The sequence below is a fragment of the Centroberyx gerrardi genome, chromosome 2, assembly GCF_048128805.1.
Source record: "Centroberyx gerrardi isolate f3 chromosome 2, fCenGer3.hap1.cur.20231027, whole genome shotgun sequence".
In the NCBI taxonomy this organism is placed as follows: Eukaryota; Metazoa; Chordata; class Actinopteri; order Beryciformes; family Berycidae; genus Centroberyx; species Centroberyx gerrardi.
Genome location: NC_135998.1, coordinates 26,070,500 through 26,089,198, shown reverse-complemented (window position 1 = coordinate 26,089,198; position 18,699 = coordinate 26,070,500). Strand labels below are relative to the sequence as shown.

Genomic DNA, 18,699 nt, shown 5'->3' with positions numbered 1-18,699 from the left:
GTATCACGATACTCATGAGAATTTTTTTTAGACATTGATATACAGCCTATAACGGTATGGCTCAAGTATGCAAAATCACATTAAATAATCAAATTAATTGAACCGAATGGTAATGTTAGATGTGATGGCAAACTGAAATTGAAACTGAAATTCTGAAATAATATCCCTACCATACCTCATTTTGTCAGAGTTTTTAAATAAAATTTGCTTGTTATCATCATTTTAGACGGCAGATTTGTGTGTCATAATATCCAAAAATCACCATATCATCACCATCATGGACCATCATGCATCATCATAGACACACACACACACACACACACACACACACACACACACGCATGTCGTGTGTGTTTTAATGCATGCATTAAAAAAAAAATGTAAAGAGAAGTGTGAAATAGTACTAGCAAGTATTTTATCTCTGGCGGACCACTGTCTGTTTTAAAAGAAGTGAAGAAGTGTGTTTCTGCGATATATGGATTACCTGTGACCGATCCGCTCGCGTAGTCTTTAACATGGGCTTTGGTGACATCTTGCGTTAGAAATTTACATTTCCCTGTTTTCTGACTTTTTTTGACCACTTTTTTCCCGCCTCAACGACAGATGGCAGCAACGAGTTGATTGCTTGCCGTCAACTTGCCAAATCAAGACTCACGGTCGTAGAATTAGAATAGAGAGATTGGATATGCGAAATGTATGCACTTTTACCATCAAAGTTACGAAGTGCCGTAAAATAAAATGAACAAAACATATCAACAAACACTCAGCTATAATTCAGGTGATATTTGGTGATGATAATAATAAGATATAAGTAGTCAGCTGAAAAGGAAAATGAGTTTTCAATGTGTTTTCAATGCTCAGTTACCTTTCTAGTCGGTCTATTTCTATGCTACAGCTCTTGCTCGGCGCTCTGTTTACGGTAGCTGTTAGGTAACGTTAGCTACGTTGATGCTAGCTCTATTTTAACTCCTCGATGGAAGCAGTCCCTAATTTCTCCTTGTCGGTCTCTTCGGACGAAAACGAACCAGTAACTTGCGACAACTCCTCCTCGGAAGATGGACTAGTCGACGGGTTTGGCGACCTAGCTGCCCTGCCTGTCGAGGTTTGTGAGAGACGACCGACATGTGTACGATGCCGGTGAGTTGAATTAACTGGAAGCTGAATGCTAGCTAGCAGGTTAGCCGTTGGACAAGAGAGGAGAGATCCCTCATCTCCCTTTTCTTCCTCGAGTAACAGACACGCTCTAATGAGGCAGCAGGTTTATGTACAGAATGACCAAGACCAGCTAAAACAGAGAAGGGGCTAGGCTGGGAAGTACAGCAATCACAGCTTCTGGTCTCCAACTTTCCTCCCATGCAGTCGCCCTCAGAAGGTGTGTCTCTGTCCTTTTCTGCCACTGCATCCCTTGGAGGTGTCCACATGTCTGTACATAGTGCAGCATCCAGCAGAGGTGAGCCCTGAGTTACAATACCCTTGACATGAAATACGATTGTACATTGTTCAAAACACAGCCTCTATGTCATCAGTCAATTTTTGAACTAACCCAGTGGTCTGCAACCTTGTGCCACTGAGAGCCGTGTGTGTGCAGGTTTCCATTGAAACCACACAGGACACCAGCTGATCAATCACTAGCACACATTTAACCAGAGAGGGGGAGCTTATCACTGAACTCAGATGTAGTGCAGGGGATGTGCCATTTATGTGCCATGAAAGGCCGAGTGTATGTAGGTTTTCTTTCCAACCAAAGACTACACCATCTGATTTCACTGATTTGCACATCTTCAACCAAAGACAGGGGGGATTAATCATTGAAATCACCTGGTGCAGTCTTTAGTTGGAATGAAACCCTGCGTACACTCAGCCCTCCTTGGCACACGGTTGAATACCCCTGGTGTAGTGTACCCCTGGCTCTCACTGGCACATGGTCTCAGACCACTGAACCCTAACCCCTGGTGTGCTTTCAGGAGAGTAGAGTACTTCGCACAGTCCCTCTCCTCGCTGCGTGTTTGCCACCGGGAAAATGCAATGTCTTAGTTGGAAGGAGGTTTAATGAAGAAAAGTAAGCAGTACTTCTTAACACCCTGAATAAGATTTCTGTTATGTGGGTTACAATACCATTGTCTCTGAAATGTTAAGTCTAATTAGTTCATATGGTATTGAGATTTGCTCTCTTTCCTCTACTCAGGCACCCAGATCTAGCTGCAGTGTGTCGGGACAGCAGAACGTTGATACTGTACCCAGGCCCAAAAGCCCAGAACCTGGAGGAGCTAGCGCAAAACCAGGGGGGTCAGGAAGACCAGGAAGTGGACGCTGTAAGACATAACATCATCATCATAGATGGCACGTGGAGCCAGGCTAAATACATGTTCCTCAGAAACAGCCTGCTCCACCTGCCGAAACAGGTATGTGTGACTGTGTACTGACATGACCGGAGTAAGAGCCTGGGTTCTGGTGCGAATAAATTCAAGATAATAAATTGCTAATTTCGGTCAATAGCTGAAAGGAGTTTAAAAAGCTCTGTCATTAATTGTGTAGTGTACGCCTATTAAAGCTGTATAGACTTTAATATGTTTATCTAAAAAATAGACCTGGATTCAATGGATCAATGTGTGGAGGACTTCAATGGATTCAATATGTTTTGCTTTTGTACATCTATTTTAATTGTGCCAGCTCAGAATCTTTTTTTTGTCATCCCCAGGCTGTTTTCCTAGCTCTAAATTCATAAAAGGCAGTATCTTGTATATGCCAACATTGGTATATAGAGAGAATAATACACTTACATGAAATGTGGTTTGGTTAACCAGGTGCAGCTCAGCAAGGCTCTGTCCAGTCAGTATGTGATCCGCACACAACCCTCCAACATCTGTCTGTCCACGCTGGAGTGTGCTGCTGTCGCCCTGTCCATCCTGGAGCGGGATGACGACATCCAAGAGGTGACAGTCCTGAATAACTGTGATTTATTATGTAAGGTGGAGTGTCCATCTGCTTTGAAACATGTATTTGTTCCTCAGATAGTAGAGTGAACATTAACAGTATAGGCAGAGAAGAGTGAAGTCTGATCTAAAGCCATACAGCCACAGTACATAGATGGTTTTCCAGTAGAGTGCACTGGTCCATGTAACTACCAAAGATCTTGGTGCCATTGAATCCTCTGGCTAACAGAGGATGCGTTACAAAAGAAATGGGATAAATGTATTACATAGTCTCCTCTCCAGATTGTGTTTTTTCATCACGCTTCCCTTCCCCATGTATTTGTCCAGGTGCTGCTGCGGCCCCTCCGAGCTCTCTGCTCCTTCCAGTTGCAGCACGGCGCTCAGGTTCACCACAGCAAGGAGCACCTACTGAAGAACGGCATGTATGACAAACCAATGCCCAAGAACAAACGCAAGATAAAGAGGATGGAAAAGCTTGTGAATGACCGAAACATTTGCCCAAGATGAGGGACTGGCTGATCCAGAAAAACAGGCTTCACCCATCTGTGTGTGTTGGCAGCTGGCTGGTATCTGGATAGCATAGACTGCATCGTCAGGGCAGCGTGTAGCAGCACCAGGGTAAGGGCAAGGGAAGCACCGCACTTTTTGGGAGTTCTTTTTGTTTTTTTTTGTTCCATTTTTCATCTTCAAGGATAATTGCTCTACCCTGGTTAATGTCATTTATGCATTTATACATGCATTTAAATAAATTAATGACAAACGAAAGCTGCAGTTGGAGTGTCATCATGTGGCAGTTAATGAGTCAGGTTTCTGACTTTCTGGTTTGCTGCTGTGCTACTTGCTTCCCCCAGCAAGTATCTGTGTTTTTTTTTTTAATAAGCTGTTGTATAGTTCTTCCCTGCAATTTATTATCATGCTGGTTTTGTCATGATTTAATTTATATGGCTACACCTGCTCTTTCAGTGGGGAGGTTGAGTCCGCCATTGTTGCTTGTGTGAGCTCCTTTTGATTTTTAGGTCATTCGGCAATTTTCAGTAATGATATTTAGCTCTTTTGTTTTTAAAATGAGCTACATTATACAGTGTTAGCTGCACTAGGGATTTGTATCAGATATTACTTGGAAAGATGAAAGTGCTACACTGACTGCAGATGAGAAGATTTTCCAAGCCATAAATAACATCTACTAAATGAACAAAGTCTACGTAGACCTTATTTTCATTTTAGGTTTCTAAATTTGCTATTTCATAAAGTGTAAACTATCTGCTCATTTTTAGAACTGGACTATATAATTTTAGTAAGAAATGATGATTTGATAATAATTTGCAAATGCTGAGAACTTGATCCAAATCTCTCATATCCCCAAAACAAAACGTAACAGTAAATAAATAAAACAAAATAAAATTGAGGCTAATCCAACCAATAGTAAACCAGCAGGAAAATGCTTTTTTATATTTTAATGTGCTGGGATGATACAGTACACTACAGTCATTACTTGAAACTGTTCCAAGGATCAAGTTACAGCTGTAGAATTTAAATAATCTGACACAGAGAGACACACTGACAGAATGTACTTCTCTAAACTACACAGTATAGTTTTGCCAAAAATCGTTTTGTGATGGCTGAAGCTGCTCTTTCTTCTGACTTTTGTACAACAAACAGACCATTGCTACAGAGTGAGCCCACATATTTAGATTTTTTTTATTTTTCACAATTTTGTACTCTTTCTCTGACACCGGGCCATCGGATTGCGCTGTTTTCCCCTCAATTAAAATTGTTCTGAAAACACTGAACATGCAATTATCTTTACCTGCTCCTTAGCCACAGGTAATAGGTAATATGTGGTGTGCAGACGGGAAATTGCGCGGTTCTGCAGGTCCTGTGGGACGGTTCGTTTATAGACGATGAAATGCATTTAAAGGATAAAATTTGATACTTTTTGGAAAAATAAAGCATTACAATGTAGCAAGACTGACCACGAACAGAGAACAAAATGGGGAGGGGAAACATTGATGTCCTTAACGGCGCCGCTGGTGTAGTGGTATCATGCAAGATTCCCATTCTTGCGACCCGGGTTCGATTCCCGGGCGGCGCACGGCTTTTTACTTTACTCCGCTAGTCTTCAAAGTCTGCACGCGGATACAATCAACAACAACAAGAAGATCAGACTATGTACTTTGTTTTCATTAACAGCTGTCAGTATTCGCGGTACTGATTGCTTTCAAGTTGCCTTCGGCTGAACTACAGTGGCGTACAGAGCACATGCATGCGAAGCGTGTATTCGCTCCGGTCTCTCCGCCATCTTTGTCGCCTACCTTTTGTTCACATTGGAGTTAACAGGGGCGGCAGATCAGTTTATACTGCGCAATAAAATAATTTGACAGTGTCACAGGCAGTTGCCCACGACAGTCGTGGATTCGCTCTCAGGGTTGCGTCTTACACTCGGCCAGCAAGTTGAACAGAATGGACGACGAACACCCCAAGACCCTGTAAGTGTGTGTGTATGTGTGTGTTAACGTTGGCTAACTATCCATTTGCCTTGTCACATAACATTCAGTGCCTCCAGACTAGAGTGCCTTGCAGAATATAGCCCCGATATGTGCCGTTCTCTCGTATGGAGAGACCATAACGCCAAACTCAGTTAAAAACCTTTGAATTTAACGTGGCTTTGCTTGTCGGTAAACGTACACGCCTCATAAAACATGATTTAAGACATATTTTGAATCGTTGGGATCTACTGGTGAATTCGGCATATTGATAATCCACCGAGCAGCGCTGTATTTCAGTAAAATCTCAATTTAGAATCGGTTCACACTGCTCGCTAGCGCCAACCGCGGTTTATTTTGGAGGAAGACGACTGCTGGAATAACAGGCGAACCATTTCTAAAAGTTGATTTTTTTAATTAAAATAAATGCTGCTTGATGTATTGCACGTGTGCCGAATTGAAGAGTGGCTCTTAGTTGCTTAATTTGTCCTAATTGTTGTTCTACGAGTTTTTTAAGTACGCCGATGACCAAGGCAACATTAAACTGCCAGATGTTTGAACGGAGTTTGGCGTGAGGGTCTCTACATATAAGAGAAGGCACGTATCGGGGCTATAGAATCACCAGTGCATTCATATTTAACATGGGTGGTCCCTGTTATGTGTCAGCTTTGTTACTACAAACGTAAGTGGTGGAGCTTTTATCTCAAGTGCATGGCTATCAGTTAAATGTGTTTAAATTATATAACGTCAACGCATTGTCTAGCTGAAGGCATCACGTTAATTAGGAAATAGCCATGCTCACTCTCTCTGGTTGCGATAGGTAACCTTAGTGTTTTTCAGCAAGCATGCTAGTCAGACGTGTCCATCTCTGAAACAAGCACAATGTTTGAAATATAGTTGCAGTTAACCGGCTGCTAACCCGTGTATTATACGCCGCTACCACCAAATTGTTAGTTGTGCGTTTTGTCCATTAATGTTTGACATGATTATTAACATGATTACGGTCATTTGGTTCTGAAAACGGCTTGTAATTTTGCAACACGATTACGTTCTTTGTTAACTCTGAAAGATTAACTTAATTCTAACTCAAGCCAGCAAAAGTAAAGGAAGATTAGTAGTTGCCTTTTTGCAAGTGAGTACATGTAAGGCCTCAAGCATCGTTTTTTAATGACTGAGAGGTGATGTCTCAAAATAGCTCACGTGTTCGTGGCCGCACTCACTCAAGTATGTATAGCTGCTGATTGTTTCGTTCAATGCAAAATTACACTCGTCTTGCTCATACGGCCTCTAGATGTCACTGTAACTCATTTGCGTTTACTTGCATCTTGAGCTGCATGATTTCCAAATCCAAATTTCGGGAGTTATTTCCGACTTTATTAATTGTGCAATCGATTCCTAGACTCCTTTACATCAAACCATAGGAAGCTACATTTGAGTATGTGACAGCCAAGAGGCTAAGCAGTGGTCTTCTTTGTGGGGAGAAAGCCTAGGTGAATGTCCACTGGCAGCGACATTGCCACGCAAAGTTGCGCCCCCCATTTATAATGAGAATAAGTGTAGAAATTTTGTGGAAGATAGTGGGAAGGTGAGTGCTGACATTTTGCAAAAGTAGGCCATCTAAGTTCATGAAAGTGGCTTTTCTCCTTGGGGACACCACAAGTAAATTAAATGATGACCTGGACTTCCCTGTAGCAACAGACCTCTATCCCGCAGATTGGAGAAAAAACAGTGTGGAGTACCAGAGATGCCAACCCAGTGTTTGAGATGCTTAAGTAAGAGAGTATGATCAGCTGTGCCAAAAGCACTGCACTAAGAGATAGGGGAACTAAAACAGGATTGTTCCTGTGTTAGAAAACAGAAGTCATTCAACACCTTGAAGAGCTGTCTCGGTGCTATGAAGAGCTCCAAAACCAGATCTTTATGATTGTCATAATGACCGTATCTTACGTTTATTTACACAATTAAAAGGAATGCATTATAGTCCTGTGAATCAAAATGTAAAGTCTTTGCAGATTCCTACCCCTACCTAAAGGCAGCACTGCCAAGCACCCCGAGGACCTCTAGATAACGGCTTACGCAGTAGGGCAGATGGTAAAGTTGGACATGGAGTTTTAAGTTGAATTTTAACAACAAAATCAAACTTTAGAGTGTCTATTTTTGCACATCTATTTGTATACTCCAGGAGGAAGGCAAAGTGCTTGACTAGCCGCTTCTTGCTTCACAGTATGTGGTCAAGATTTCCTCCAAGATTTTGTGTTGGTCTTGTTTGGATTCAAGATGCATAACCTTGGATAACCCTGAATACCTCTCACCCCTATCTGATGTTTTATAACCTCCAGAATCCACGTTCTCTCAGTTTGACATTGTTTCTTCCCTGTGTGTATCATGTCCTTTCCGTGTGTCTAGGTATGTGGGGAATCTGTCCCGGGATGTGACAGAGGCCCTCATCATGCAGTTGTTTGGCCAGATCGGACCCTGCAAGAGCTGTAAAATGATAGATGTGAGTTCATTTGCCTTCTGTCATACTCTGCCTTGCTGTCTTTCTCTCGCTCGATAAAATACTTAGGCCATAAAATGGCCCTTTGGCAGTCAAGTCTAATGAAAAGTGTCCTATAACACTGTTCAGTCTGCGCGTTCATACCACAAAACCTTGACCTGCTTCCTCACCTTGTACTGCGATATACTCACTCGCCCCAGGTGACTCTGGTACTGGTTCGCATAGCCAAATCTTTGTAATTACAGTGGTTCATCTAAAACAAATTTCCCTGCAAATATCTAGTCGCTAGTAGATCTAACAGGTATGGAAATGTATTAGGTTTGGGAATGCTACCATAGCCCTGGCTGGTAGGGAAGCTGATTAATGACGGTTAATGGACAACTTGCCCAACTCTATTCAGGTTCGCCGACTCTCTTTTCTCCTTTGGCTTGAACCCAAGAAGACACAGGTCCATTTTTTACCATCTTGCCATTACAGAAAAAATATGCCCATGATGTGACTGGGATCTGGAAATTTTGATACATTTTGCACAGCAGCGGCGCCACTGACTCAGCGTGACAAGTATTATCGTGGAACGATAATAAACTTTTATTGCCAAGCCTAGTAGGAAGAAACGTTGCTTCCCCCATGTATAAAGGCCATAGTGACTTATCTCCTTTTCCTGTCCACTCCAGACAGCAGGTCATGACCCATACTGCTTTGTGGAGTTCTACGAGTATAGACATGCTACTGCCGCAATTGCAGCCATGAATGGTCGGAAAATACTGGGTAAGGTAAGCTATCATATCTACTGGGTGAGTCAACTAGCTCCAGGTTGGGTGGGGAGGGTTGGAAGTAAGCAGGAGCAAAGAACTTGTATCTTGGTAAAATTAATCTCATTGCCCCACTCCTACTCCACTTAACTGATTTTGCTTTATTCCCCTGTGCACCATCTTGAATTGGAAACATGGTTGGGGTGGGAAAACAGGAGTACTGCATTGTTTTCCATGATCTGACTGCTGTGAATTTAAAGTATCAAAATTCTGAAAAACAATAGGTGGAAAATAATTGTAATAACAATTTTGGTTTGCTTTCATTTTTCTTTTTTGGCAACATTTTTCTTTTTTTCTTTTTTCATTTTCACCTTCATTTGAAGTATTTATTTCAAAGTAGAGATAGACAGGAAAGATTGGGAGAGAGAGAGGTTGATGTCATGCGACAAAGGTCCTGGGCCAGATTCAAACCCAGGACGTTGTGTTTACATGGTACGTGCTTTATAGCACTGAGCCACAGGACCCCTTGGCGACATTGTCTTGCTTTGGCATTAAGTCAGTAGATGGATCACCAAGTCACTCCCATGTATTCAAAACATGAAAGCCATGATGGTAAAAAAAAATATTGGAGTCTGATAATTATGTGCCTGTAATTACAAAAGTGTATAGATAAGAATGGCATGATGTTTCAAATGGGCCACGCCTGCAAGGTGCGGTATAAGTGCGAAACCCTGTTAAATTTCTATGGGCAAAACAAAAAAATCAACATTTTCTGTGGTTGCGTTTTCTGTGTTCTAATAATTTATGTGAAATGTATGTGGTGTTGTTAATTGCCCATAACCTTTTAACGTCTGTCAAACAACTGCATGATCATAATAATTGAATTATCTGGAAGTCGCAAAATGCTAACAGGCTAGCAAACTTCTGTGCAAACCTCTGTTCAAGAGAGGAGTCAAGTTAACATTTTGAGACTTCTAGAAAAAACATTTTAATGATCTTGCTGTTGTTTGATAACCATGAAAAGGTAATGACAAATGATTTCCACCATATAGCCTACATTTCACATAAATTATTAGAACACAGACAAAGCATCCACAGAAAATGTCGATCTAGGCTTATGCTTGACTTTGGAACAGACATTGAAGCTATGAAAAGTCAGTAGTACTGATTTTAGCCATATTTCAAATGTCAAGCTGTATCTGTTTAATTTGTGCACTAATGTAATACACCCAATAGTTATCCTTTGTTTCATTACCAGTCACTTCAATTTTCGGAGGTATGGCCTACTATTATCTCGTGTGATTTTGTTAAGTTGTGTGTGTGAGAGAATTCAGTATTCATTCAAAGTTTTCAAATCTTCAGCACTGGCTAATCACAAACCAAAATATAGGAGGAGGATTTTTTACTGAGCTGCTTAACGTAGCCCACTTCATTACCTATTGAGCAAATTGAGCTTTCCTTTTATGCAGTCAGTCCGCCACAATGGCTTATTTTACACACAACAAAACAACAGTCAGCATATATTTCAATAGTCAACAGTCATTGCTGTGTGTGTGAAGCAGTTTTTCTGGATCATTTTCTGTTGACCCCTCAGACGAGGCATTAACTACCTACAAAAGTTAAGATGATTTTGACCCCCTCCAAAATCATCGTAGCTGAATCCTCTGCCTTGGGATATAGGATGCCATGCAGTTATCTAGATAGTAAATTGATTGTTTTCGATCACAATTGTATTTTGTTCGTTGAAGACAGTTGTGTTCTGTTTCATTCCTTCCTGACTACCAGTGGCAGTAAACAGTTTCACATGTTTCAGTGCTGTGCTGAGTCGAGTCATTATCCTGATGATGACTCGCAATGTGATAATTTCATAACTCTGTCTCTTTATTTGTAAGTTTAACCTGTGTAGTAAACTACGGTTGACTGTAGGTTCTTCTTGATCTGAATGTTGGGCTGTTCATTAGTTAATGTTGCATGTTTGAGAGTATGCCTTACATCTACATAAGTAAACGCAGAGTGCTGTTTGGGTTTTTGTCTCGTCATTTTATCGTCCATGTCATCTCTGTTTTGTTAATGGACATTTTCCTTGAGTGAGATGCCATCTATGTACAAGTTAATTTAACATGGCCCTGCTGTGTAATCATGCTACATGTGACATTCTTTAACCTATTTGAAATAATGCTCTTCTGTCCCCCTCCGTCTTTACTGCTATGTGTTCTTTTGCAAAATTATTTGCACATAGAATCCAGATAAGAGCAACTTCAATAAAGACATATTCAGTTGAAAATATTTTATCCTCAACAGGTAATGAAGGACCGTTTGAGGAGTATAACAAGTTCGTATAAATCTCTTGTTTGTAAGTCCCTTGTTATTTGGACCTTACTTCCTAGAGTTTTGCTCCAAATTTTTACTAGACTGAGCCTGAAATGTTCCTAATTATGAACGTGAAATCTTTATGTCCCTCTGTACTCTCCATTGTTTTTATTTATTAAGTTTTATTAATTTATGCAAACAAAATTGTATAGACTTAGATAAATATAAATGGATAAATACATTTGCAAAGGTGTTTTAAAAACCCAAAGCGGGTGTAAACAGACCACAAGATTTCTCAATCACAAAATATGACAAAAGTAACACTGGTGTGTGACAAGTCCTCTAATCAGCAGAAAAACACCTTCTTCACATCTTCAGGCAGATTTAACTTCTCACCTCTTTCTCTCCCTTGCTGTACATCTATCTCTCTTGCAGGAGGTCAAAGTCAACTGGGCCACTACCCCAAGCTGCCAGAAGAAAGACACAAGCAGTGAGTAGTTTTTGAAAAAGTTTAATGGTTTCTCCATGGAAAATTGTTTTTTTGAGGCCAATACCGATATCTGATCTCCCCCCCCCCCCCCCCCCCCCACTCATATCGTCCAGTACAATACAGATTGTTGTAAGAATTTATTTATACATGTGCAGAACAGGGTAAGCTTTTCAGACATCCCTTTCTTCTAATAATTGTTAATCACGAGTGTTGGGGGTAACATTCATGATGGACTAAGACTCAACCATGTAAATTAGAGAAATTACATTTTAATTTTGTTGTCTTTCTCTGTCAATATGTAGAAATCCCTCACCGCAGACATTTTCTAGGCTTTTACGCAAACTCAATACATTCTCCACTAGGTTAGATAAAATGCCGCCCCCTCTTGGAAGTAATCGCCTCAGGGAAAGAAGCAGAACTTCCACACATACACATTCCTGGATTGAGGCCTACAGATTTTTTGCCATGCAGTACTATTTAGCTTAGTGACATAAAAATCAAACTCTGAAGGGCTGGCTGCCTTTACATTTAATTGTGCTAAAGAAATCTTTTTTCATGCCTTCAGATTTGTTAAGTGAGATAGCCCTACTTGCGGTGGCTCAAGTAGGACAACTTGCAGTACAAGTTGTCTCAAACACAAAGCAGTGCATTGTACGATTGTCAGAAGAAGGCAAAATAATCTTTGCTGCTCCAAAAGTGTGATAACCTAAACATGTGATCCAAATTGCTGTTTGCTTTATCAGAATGGGGAAAGAAATGAAACAAAACAAATGATCATTTTGTCCTTAAATATAGCCAATATTTTCATTGTTGATGGACATGCCCTGGAAAAATGTGAATGTATCCATACAGTTATATATATGCCTTCTGTGGAGTTTTTACTATTGATCTGTAAATGATGAATAACACAAACCATGATATATATTATCTCAGTTGTGCTAAGCATTGTTTTCTTGTGTGAACTAAAAATGTGAATGTGTGTTTTAGGTCACTTTCATGTCTTTGTTGGAGATCTAAGTCCTGAAATTACCACAGATGACATAAAGGCGGCTTTTGCTCCATTTGGGAAAATATCGTAAGTATATCTTCACATTCATCAAAGCAGTGGTTCTTAAACGTTTCAAGTCTGAGACCTAGACTGAGTAAATCATGCTAATCTGAAGTATCTACTGTATATCATAAATATATCTAGATCTCCAATTGTTCTGGGTGCACTCACTCAAAACCCTTCCTTTTATAAAACGTGCAATTGTCAAAGTTAATCTCTCTTGCAGCATTTATTAAACATATGTTTTTAAGAAATGCAGTATTTCATGAAATGGGAGGCTCTGGCTAGTCTGTATAGCTTACTTTTGCCGTCTGTTTCTTGGCTAACCGTGTGCTATGTCTGTCCACAGTGATTCCCGGGTGGTGAAAGACATGGCCACAGGCAAATCTAAAGGTTATGGCTTTGTCTCGTTCTTCAACAAATGGGTAAGTGCGACCTTAGGCAGCTGCTGGGCTAAGCAATCATTTGCATGTTTTAGAGGACAGAGAAAAAACATTAGTGGGTGCTGCTTGCCGACTCAGTTCGGGTCAGGGTTTACTGTTAGATACGTCGTGCTTGATTTTGCTGACTCAGGAATTTGTGTGTTTCCTCTGTGTAATCAGGATGCAGAGAACGCCATACAACAGATGGGAGGACAGTGGTTGGGAGGTAGGCAGATCAGGACCAACTGGGCCACAAGGAAGCCTCCCCCTAAAACTACCTATGAAAGTGAGTTCACGAAGACATTAAAGATTGATTGAGGTCTTTTAGCCAGCATGAGGTGCTGCACTGCAAGCATGCAAACTCGTCGTTTTACTGTCAGTGCACTCGGAAAGGTAAAGCCAGTAGGGGAAAATCTCTTTAGTGTTGTTCTTTTTCCTCATCGCTTTTTTTTTTAATCATCAATTGAATTTATTCGGTTAGTGCCCTTGATAATTTAGCTGGCATTAATAGCAACATGACATGAACCATGTTTTTCTTTTTTTTAAGCCATACTCGTAACTGCCAAAATAAAGGAAACACTTGTATAACTGAGGGATACAGAGTATATTGACAGTAAACGCTTCTACCCGGTGTGATCCCTAAGATAATTAAGCAGTTAACATCCCATCATGTCTACGGTTATGTATAAAACTGCTGGGCAGAGCCAACTGCCTATTATTTTGGCCACCATGGCTCAAAGAGGAGATCTTTGTGACTTTGAAAGATGGCTGGGTCTCATTTGGCTGGATCTTCAGTGACAAAGACTGCTGAAATGACTGATGTTTTACAAGGAACAGTGGCTGTGCTTGATGTTAGCATGGAAGTCTGAGGGAAGAGAGAGATGTTCAGAAGTGTATACTCCTTGAATCTGATGTCCGTGCAAAGGTTTGAGATGCCAGGAAAACAGACAAGTAACTCTGAATCAGTTGACTGCAAATGTCAATCTAAGGTATGTGCAGGCAGCTTCATCAAGAACAACCTGTCAAGAAACTCAGAGAGGCATAGCATGGTTGGGTTCCAGAGCATAAGCCCAAAGCCCCTTACTATACCTAAAAATGCACTTTTGCTAGTGAAGTGGTGTAGAGAACACAGGCAGTGGTCTACTGAGCTGTGAGGGGAAAGATGAATCATCCTTCACCCTGTTGTCAACGGGCAGATGGGTGCATGTGTGGAGCATGCCAAAAGAAATCTACAGGCCCATGTGCTTGTTTTCCACGGAAAAGGGTTCTGGCAGCTCTGTCATGGTATGGGGTGCATTTTCTTGGCAAGGTTTAGGTTCATTGAACCCTTAGAGAGGTCACTGAACGGTTTCAGCATTAAAACAATTATACTATGGTCACCTCAGTGGCTAGATCTTAACCCAACTGAGCACTTATGGGAGATTATGGAGCAGCGCCTGAGATGTGTTCCACCACCATCAAAACAACAAAGTTATCTGTGTGTATATTTATATATGAGAAGTTCTGTTCCAAAGTGAGATATCCACCATTTGAAGAAAGGTGGGGAAAGAGCATGATTTACAGCACACCATCCAAACAAATTATGATACTTAGTAAGTAACTTAAAGCATAATGCTTTAAGTTACTAGAGAGTTACTTACTTACTTGCCTGGGTGCGCAGCTCTCCAATACAGTCCTATAGGGCCAATGGATGCTCAAAGAAATCAACCCCAAAAGTACCTAAAGCATGTCTTTTTCAGCATGGTGATGCTCTCTGTGTAAGGAGACATGTATTTAAATTTCAGTCGATCCATGACCTGGCAGCTTCCACTATTTACTTTGCACTACTTTACACAGCAGTGCATGTAGACAGGCAGCTGCAGCCAGCATAGAGTAAAGAAGGAAGTGGTAAAGCAATGGCCAAGGTAGCATCAAACTGTACATTTGACATTTTTTATTTTTGGCACATCCATTGGCCCTGTAGGAATCTATTGGAGACCTGCGCAAGTAAGTCATAAGTAGCTCTATATTGAAGCAATTGACAACATCTTGAGTTATGCTTGAAGTCCCTAGATGACAAATGCAGACATGTGTTCCTACAATTTTCTTACCTTAGACATCTACAGTTAAGATTTTATTGACTGTGAGAAATATTCTGAGGACAAAACACAAACAAATGGAATAAAGCAATGGATTGTATACCTAATTATGTCTTTCTTGGAAAGCAGCAAACACCAAGCAACTATCGTTCGATGAAGTGGTGAACCAATCCAGCCCCAACAACTGCACTGTGTATTGCGGAGGAGTCACAGCAGGTCTCACAGGTGAGTCATAGACCTTCCCTGAAATCAAGCTGCAATTTTAGAAGCATTACTCATACATGGAATATTAATATAGCTCCTGTTTTTTATAGAGCAAATTATGAGACAGACCTTCTCACCCTTTGGCCAAATAATGGAAATCCGTGTTTTCCCAGACAAAGGCTACTCATTTGTGAGGTAAGCCTGCGTAGCCTGATGGAAGTGTCTGATTGACCTGTCAGATAATCCAGTTATATATTTCATGCCGTAAAGATTGGATTTTCAAATATGAACCTAACTTCTGTGTACTTTAGTTTGAACAGTCTAATTTGTGTCACCCCTCTTCTGTGTCCAGATTTAACTCCCATGAAGGAGCAGCTCATGCCATTGTGTCTGTGAATGGCACATCCGTAGAGGGCTATGTTGTCAAGTGTTACTGGGGCAAAGAAACAACAGATGTGGCTAGCCCCATACAGCAGGTACAGGTGCCCCAGGTACGTAAGAAGCCCAAGGATTGTCTATCATGATCACCCTTAGCTTCATAAATAATTTATGATGGTCAACTGCTAGGTGTAGAGGAAAACGCATAACTTGGGTCACAGTGAAACATCAGTTTCACTGTTGTTGTGCTCTAGCCCCACCATGATATTCTGCCTCCTAAAATATCATTCTGTATCTCAGCAGAACAAAGTGGGCTTTACAGCACAGCCCTACAGTCAGTGGGGTCAGTGGTATGGTAACACCCAGCAGATTGGTCAGTATGTGCCCAATGGATGGCAGATGCCCACCTACGGAGTCTATGGCCAGACCTGGAACCAGCAGGGCTACAAGTGAGTAACGGAGCCTCAGTAGGCGAAAGGAGCGGCTCTGGAATGCTACCCAGGACATGCAAAATTCATTTGGTCTTGTTCACTGCGCAATGTTCAAATGAAAAGACATCATGTGCCGGTATACTCTGTTGTTGTTTGTAGCAGCTGTAGGCTCCCTGTGTTACTTCTGTTTCAATCTATCAGTCCCTTTATAATTGCTGTCCTCTAAATGCCCTCCGTATTTAGACATTCTCTATCATCCTTTGTCATATGCCTTTGTAGTTCTGCTTTTGAAATGTCCTCTCTTGCAAGCACTGGCGTTTTTCTTGCACCATCTATCTCAGCTTCCCTCCCTAAACCCGTTAATCCTCTGTGATTTTGTGAATTCCATACCCACTGCCCACATACCCATTACTTACTGTCCACTCCACTTTCTCTCACAATCTGACTCTCTATTTGTCTGCTAATGATGTTGTCTCTGTGTCTGATGTTTACAGTCATGTACATGCTGGGGCTGGATGGACGGGTGTGGGTGCGGTGAGCAATGGTGCTGTGGTGGAGCCAGGACAGGGAGTCAACGGGACGGTCCTAACCAACCAGGCTGGCATGGGCACAGCTGGCTACCACACCCACTGATGAGTGGCCAGGGAGGGCCCACTCTCTGATCCTCTGAGGCCACAAGGATGGTCATCTGTTGGGGAAAGAGGGAGTTAGATGTGCCCTCTCTGTTACCACACACATAATTATTCTGTGGTAGGGAGGTTGGTATGCTCTCTCCCTACCAGCCCATACCCCCACTCATTGCCCAAATCTGTAAGTTTAAAGAAAAAACCCACCCCAAAACACTTTAACACTGTTAAAAAAAAAATAGCTATTGGCGATGCACATTGCATTCCTGGGTGCATTTTGTTGTTTGGTGGTGTACTTTTCTTATTCCTGCAGATAACTGGCCGTCAGGTTGAGATATTGCCAGCATAGCTACAATGGAGTTTAACAGGAGAAACATGTTCAACAATCTAAAACATCTACAGTAAACATCAGGTTTTGGTGTCAGTCCCTCAGAATTGAAGAGAAAGGGCTTTGTTTTAGACTCAATATTTTGCACCATTCAACAATCATACAGGGAGAAATCCATCATAGAAGAAGAGATCAGTTTCTCCATCGACAGCAGCCTCAGTAGTCCATAATGCCACGCAGCCACAAGACTCTTGCTTTTTCTCAACTGGAACCTCTCGCTCTCTTGCTCTCACTATGCTATCGCTGTTGCACTCTCCACCTACACGTAAAATCAAGCTGAATACAAGTCCAGCCAAGTTCTCTGGGGTTGTCATTCTGGGAAATGTAGGAAATCGCTAACTGAAGTAGAAGTAGACAAGGCAGGCTGAGGAAAAACGGGATACAACAAAAGGTAAATTACATCACTTCATCACAAAATAACTCCTGGAATGCATTGAATGTCACAAATTGATGATTCATAACAGCATAAGATTATCTGGTGGAATTTTCCTTTAAGGTGGGTAGGAGTGAAAGGAAAGGCTTGTGTCATCAGAGGTGGAGATCCCAGCCTTTCGATAAGAAACGTGTGTGTGTGTGCTCGTGTGTGTGCATAAACGAATGCATTTACACACATAAGACCATGTCCGGTTCTTTTTTTTATGAATCAGAAAGGACTATGCCATTTTTTTTTCTTTTTGCTACGGCTATTATAAATAGACAAAATGCGACTTTTTCTTGCTTTTTTCTTTTTCTTTTAAGCAATTTAAAACTGCTGACATTGTATGAAGAGCTTTGCCTTTTGTGTTTTGTTTTGGGACTGTCTTATAAAGAAATGTTGAAGCAATGACACCATTGAATCGTGAAATGTAAGACCTTTTATGTGTGTTTATAAAAGATGAAATGGATGTCAACTGTATTTTTTTAATTAGATTTTCAATATCTCAACTAAACCAATTGCAGGGATTACTGCCACTGTTATCTTACTTCAAGGCAGACAAATGTTGCACAAATACTATTACACTTGGTTACCTTTTCACAAAATTTAATGCTAAAATACTAGGTATTTTGAAATGTTTTGCATTCCACTTCTTTCTTTTGTAATTTCTTTTGTTCAATTGTACTGAAGCTGTATAAAGAAAAAAAAATGATGTTAATTATGGAAGCTTGCTTTTATGATGGAAGGGTTGGGGTAATGGTTTATAGAAGCAACTCTTTGGCAGTACCATCCCTGTCCAGTGCCGGTCCATGTTTATTGTTCAGTAGGGACAGTGCAACTTTTGATTTTTCCAGACTTGGGGGACAAACAGCATTGCTATGCAATGCAAAAGGATTTAGACTGCACAGTAATGTAGAATTTAAGTTATTCTGTGTTTAAAACCTAAATAATGACGTTGGTGTTATTATAGATTAGGAGCCTAAATGTTATCAAACAACCTGATAAGGATCATAATTTTGCACTGTGCCCACCATAAAGTTTTAATACAGTTGGAAGAGATCCATTGTGTTGCCTTATTTTTAGTTACTTTTAATTTAACCAACCAATTATCAAAGAATAGGCAGTGCCTAAGAATATTTTCCACCTATGTTTTGGCAAGGGAAGTTATATTGATGCTTCAATAACATGTTCTTGCTTTGTCCCATTAAATGCTGATGCTTAAACAGCTCACATCTGTACTGTCT

General features: G+C 40.9%; 2 protein-coding genes and 1 non-coding gene across 6 annotated transcripts; all 3 read left to right on the top strand.

Annotated features, from left to right (window-relative positions):
- Positions 1–882: 882 nt before the first annotated feature.
- Positions 883–3,721, top strand: dtwd2 (DTW motif tRNA-uridine aminocarboxypropyltransferase 2). Its single transcript, XM_071901763.2, has 6 exons — positions 883–1,137; positions 1,360–1,450; positions 1,965–2,059; positions 2,186–2,402; positions 2,805–2,933; positions 3,261–3,721. The coding sequence occupies exons 1-6, from the start codon at positions 974–976 to the stop codon at positions 3,438–3,440; spliced, it is 876 nt and encodes a 291-aa protein (XP_071757864.1). The 5' UTR covers positions 883–973; the 3' UTR covers positions 3,441–3,721.
- A 1,233-nt stretch (positions 3,722–4,954) lies between these two features.
- trnag-ccc (transfer RNA glycine (anticodon CCC)) lies at positions 4,955–5,025 on the top strand. The gene has a single exon. It is a non-coding gene; the product is annotated as a tRNA-Gly (tRNA).
- Positions 5,026–5,145: 120 nt separating this feature from the next.
- Positions 5,146–18,676, top strand: LOC139913635 (cytotoxic granule associated RNA binding protein TIA1-like). Of its 4 annotated transcripts, none has more exons than XM_078287442.1 (12): positions 5,146–5,419; positions 7,823–7,916; positions 8,588–8,686; positions 11,411–11,465; positions 12,453–12,540; positions 12,863–12,938; positions 13,116–13,161; positions 15,143–15,238; positions 15,328–15,412; positions 15,570–15,708; positions 15,896–16,044; positions 16,521–18,676. In XM_078287442.1, the coding sequence occupies exons 1-12, from the start codon at positions 5,394–5,396 to the stop codon at positions 16,657–16,659; spliced, it is 1,092 nt and encodes a 363-aa protein (XP_078143568.1). In that variant the 5' UTR covers positions 5,146–5,393; the 3' UTR covers positions 16,660–18,676. The 4 variants fall into 4 exon arrangements, with proteins under 4 accessions (XP_078143568.1, XP_078143564.1, XP_071757808.1 ...); XM_078287438.1 differs by having other exon boundaries at positions 5,147–5,419; positions 13,116–13,221; positions 15,899–16,044; XM_071901707.2 differs by having other exon boundaries at positions 5,151–5,419; positions 13,116–13,221.
- Positions 18,677–18,699: the final 23 nt, after the last annotated feature.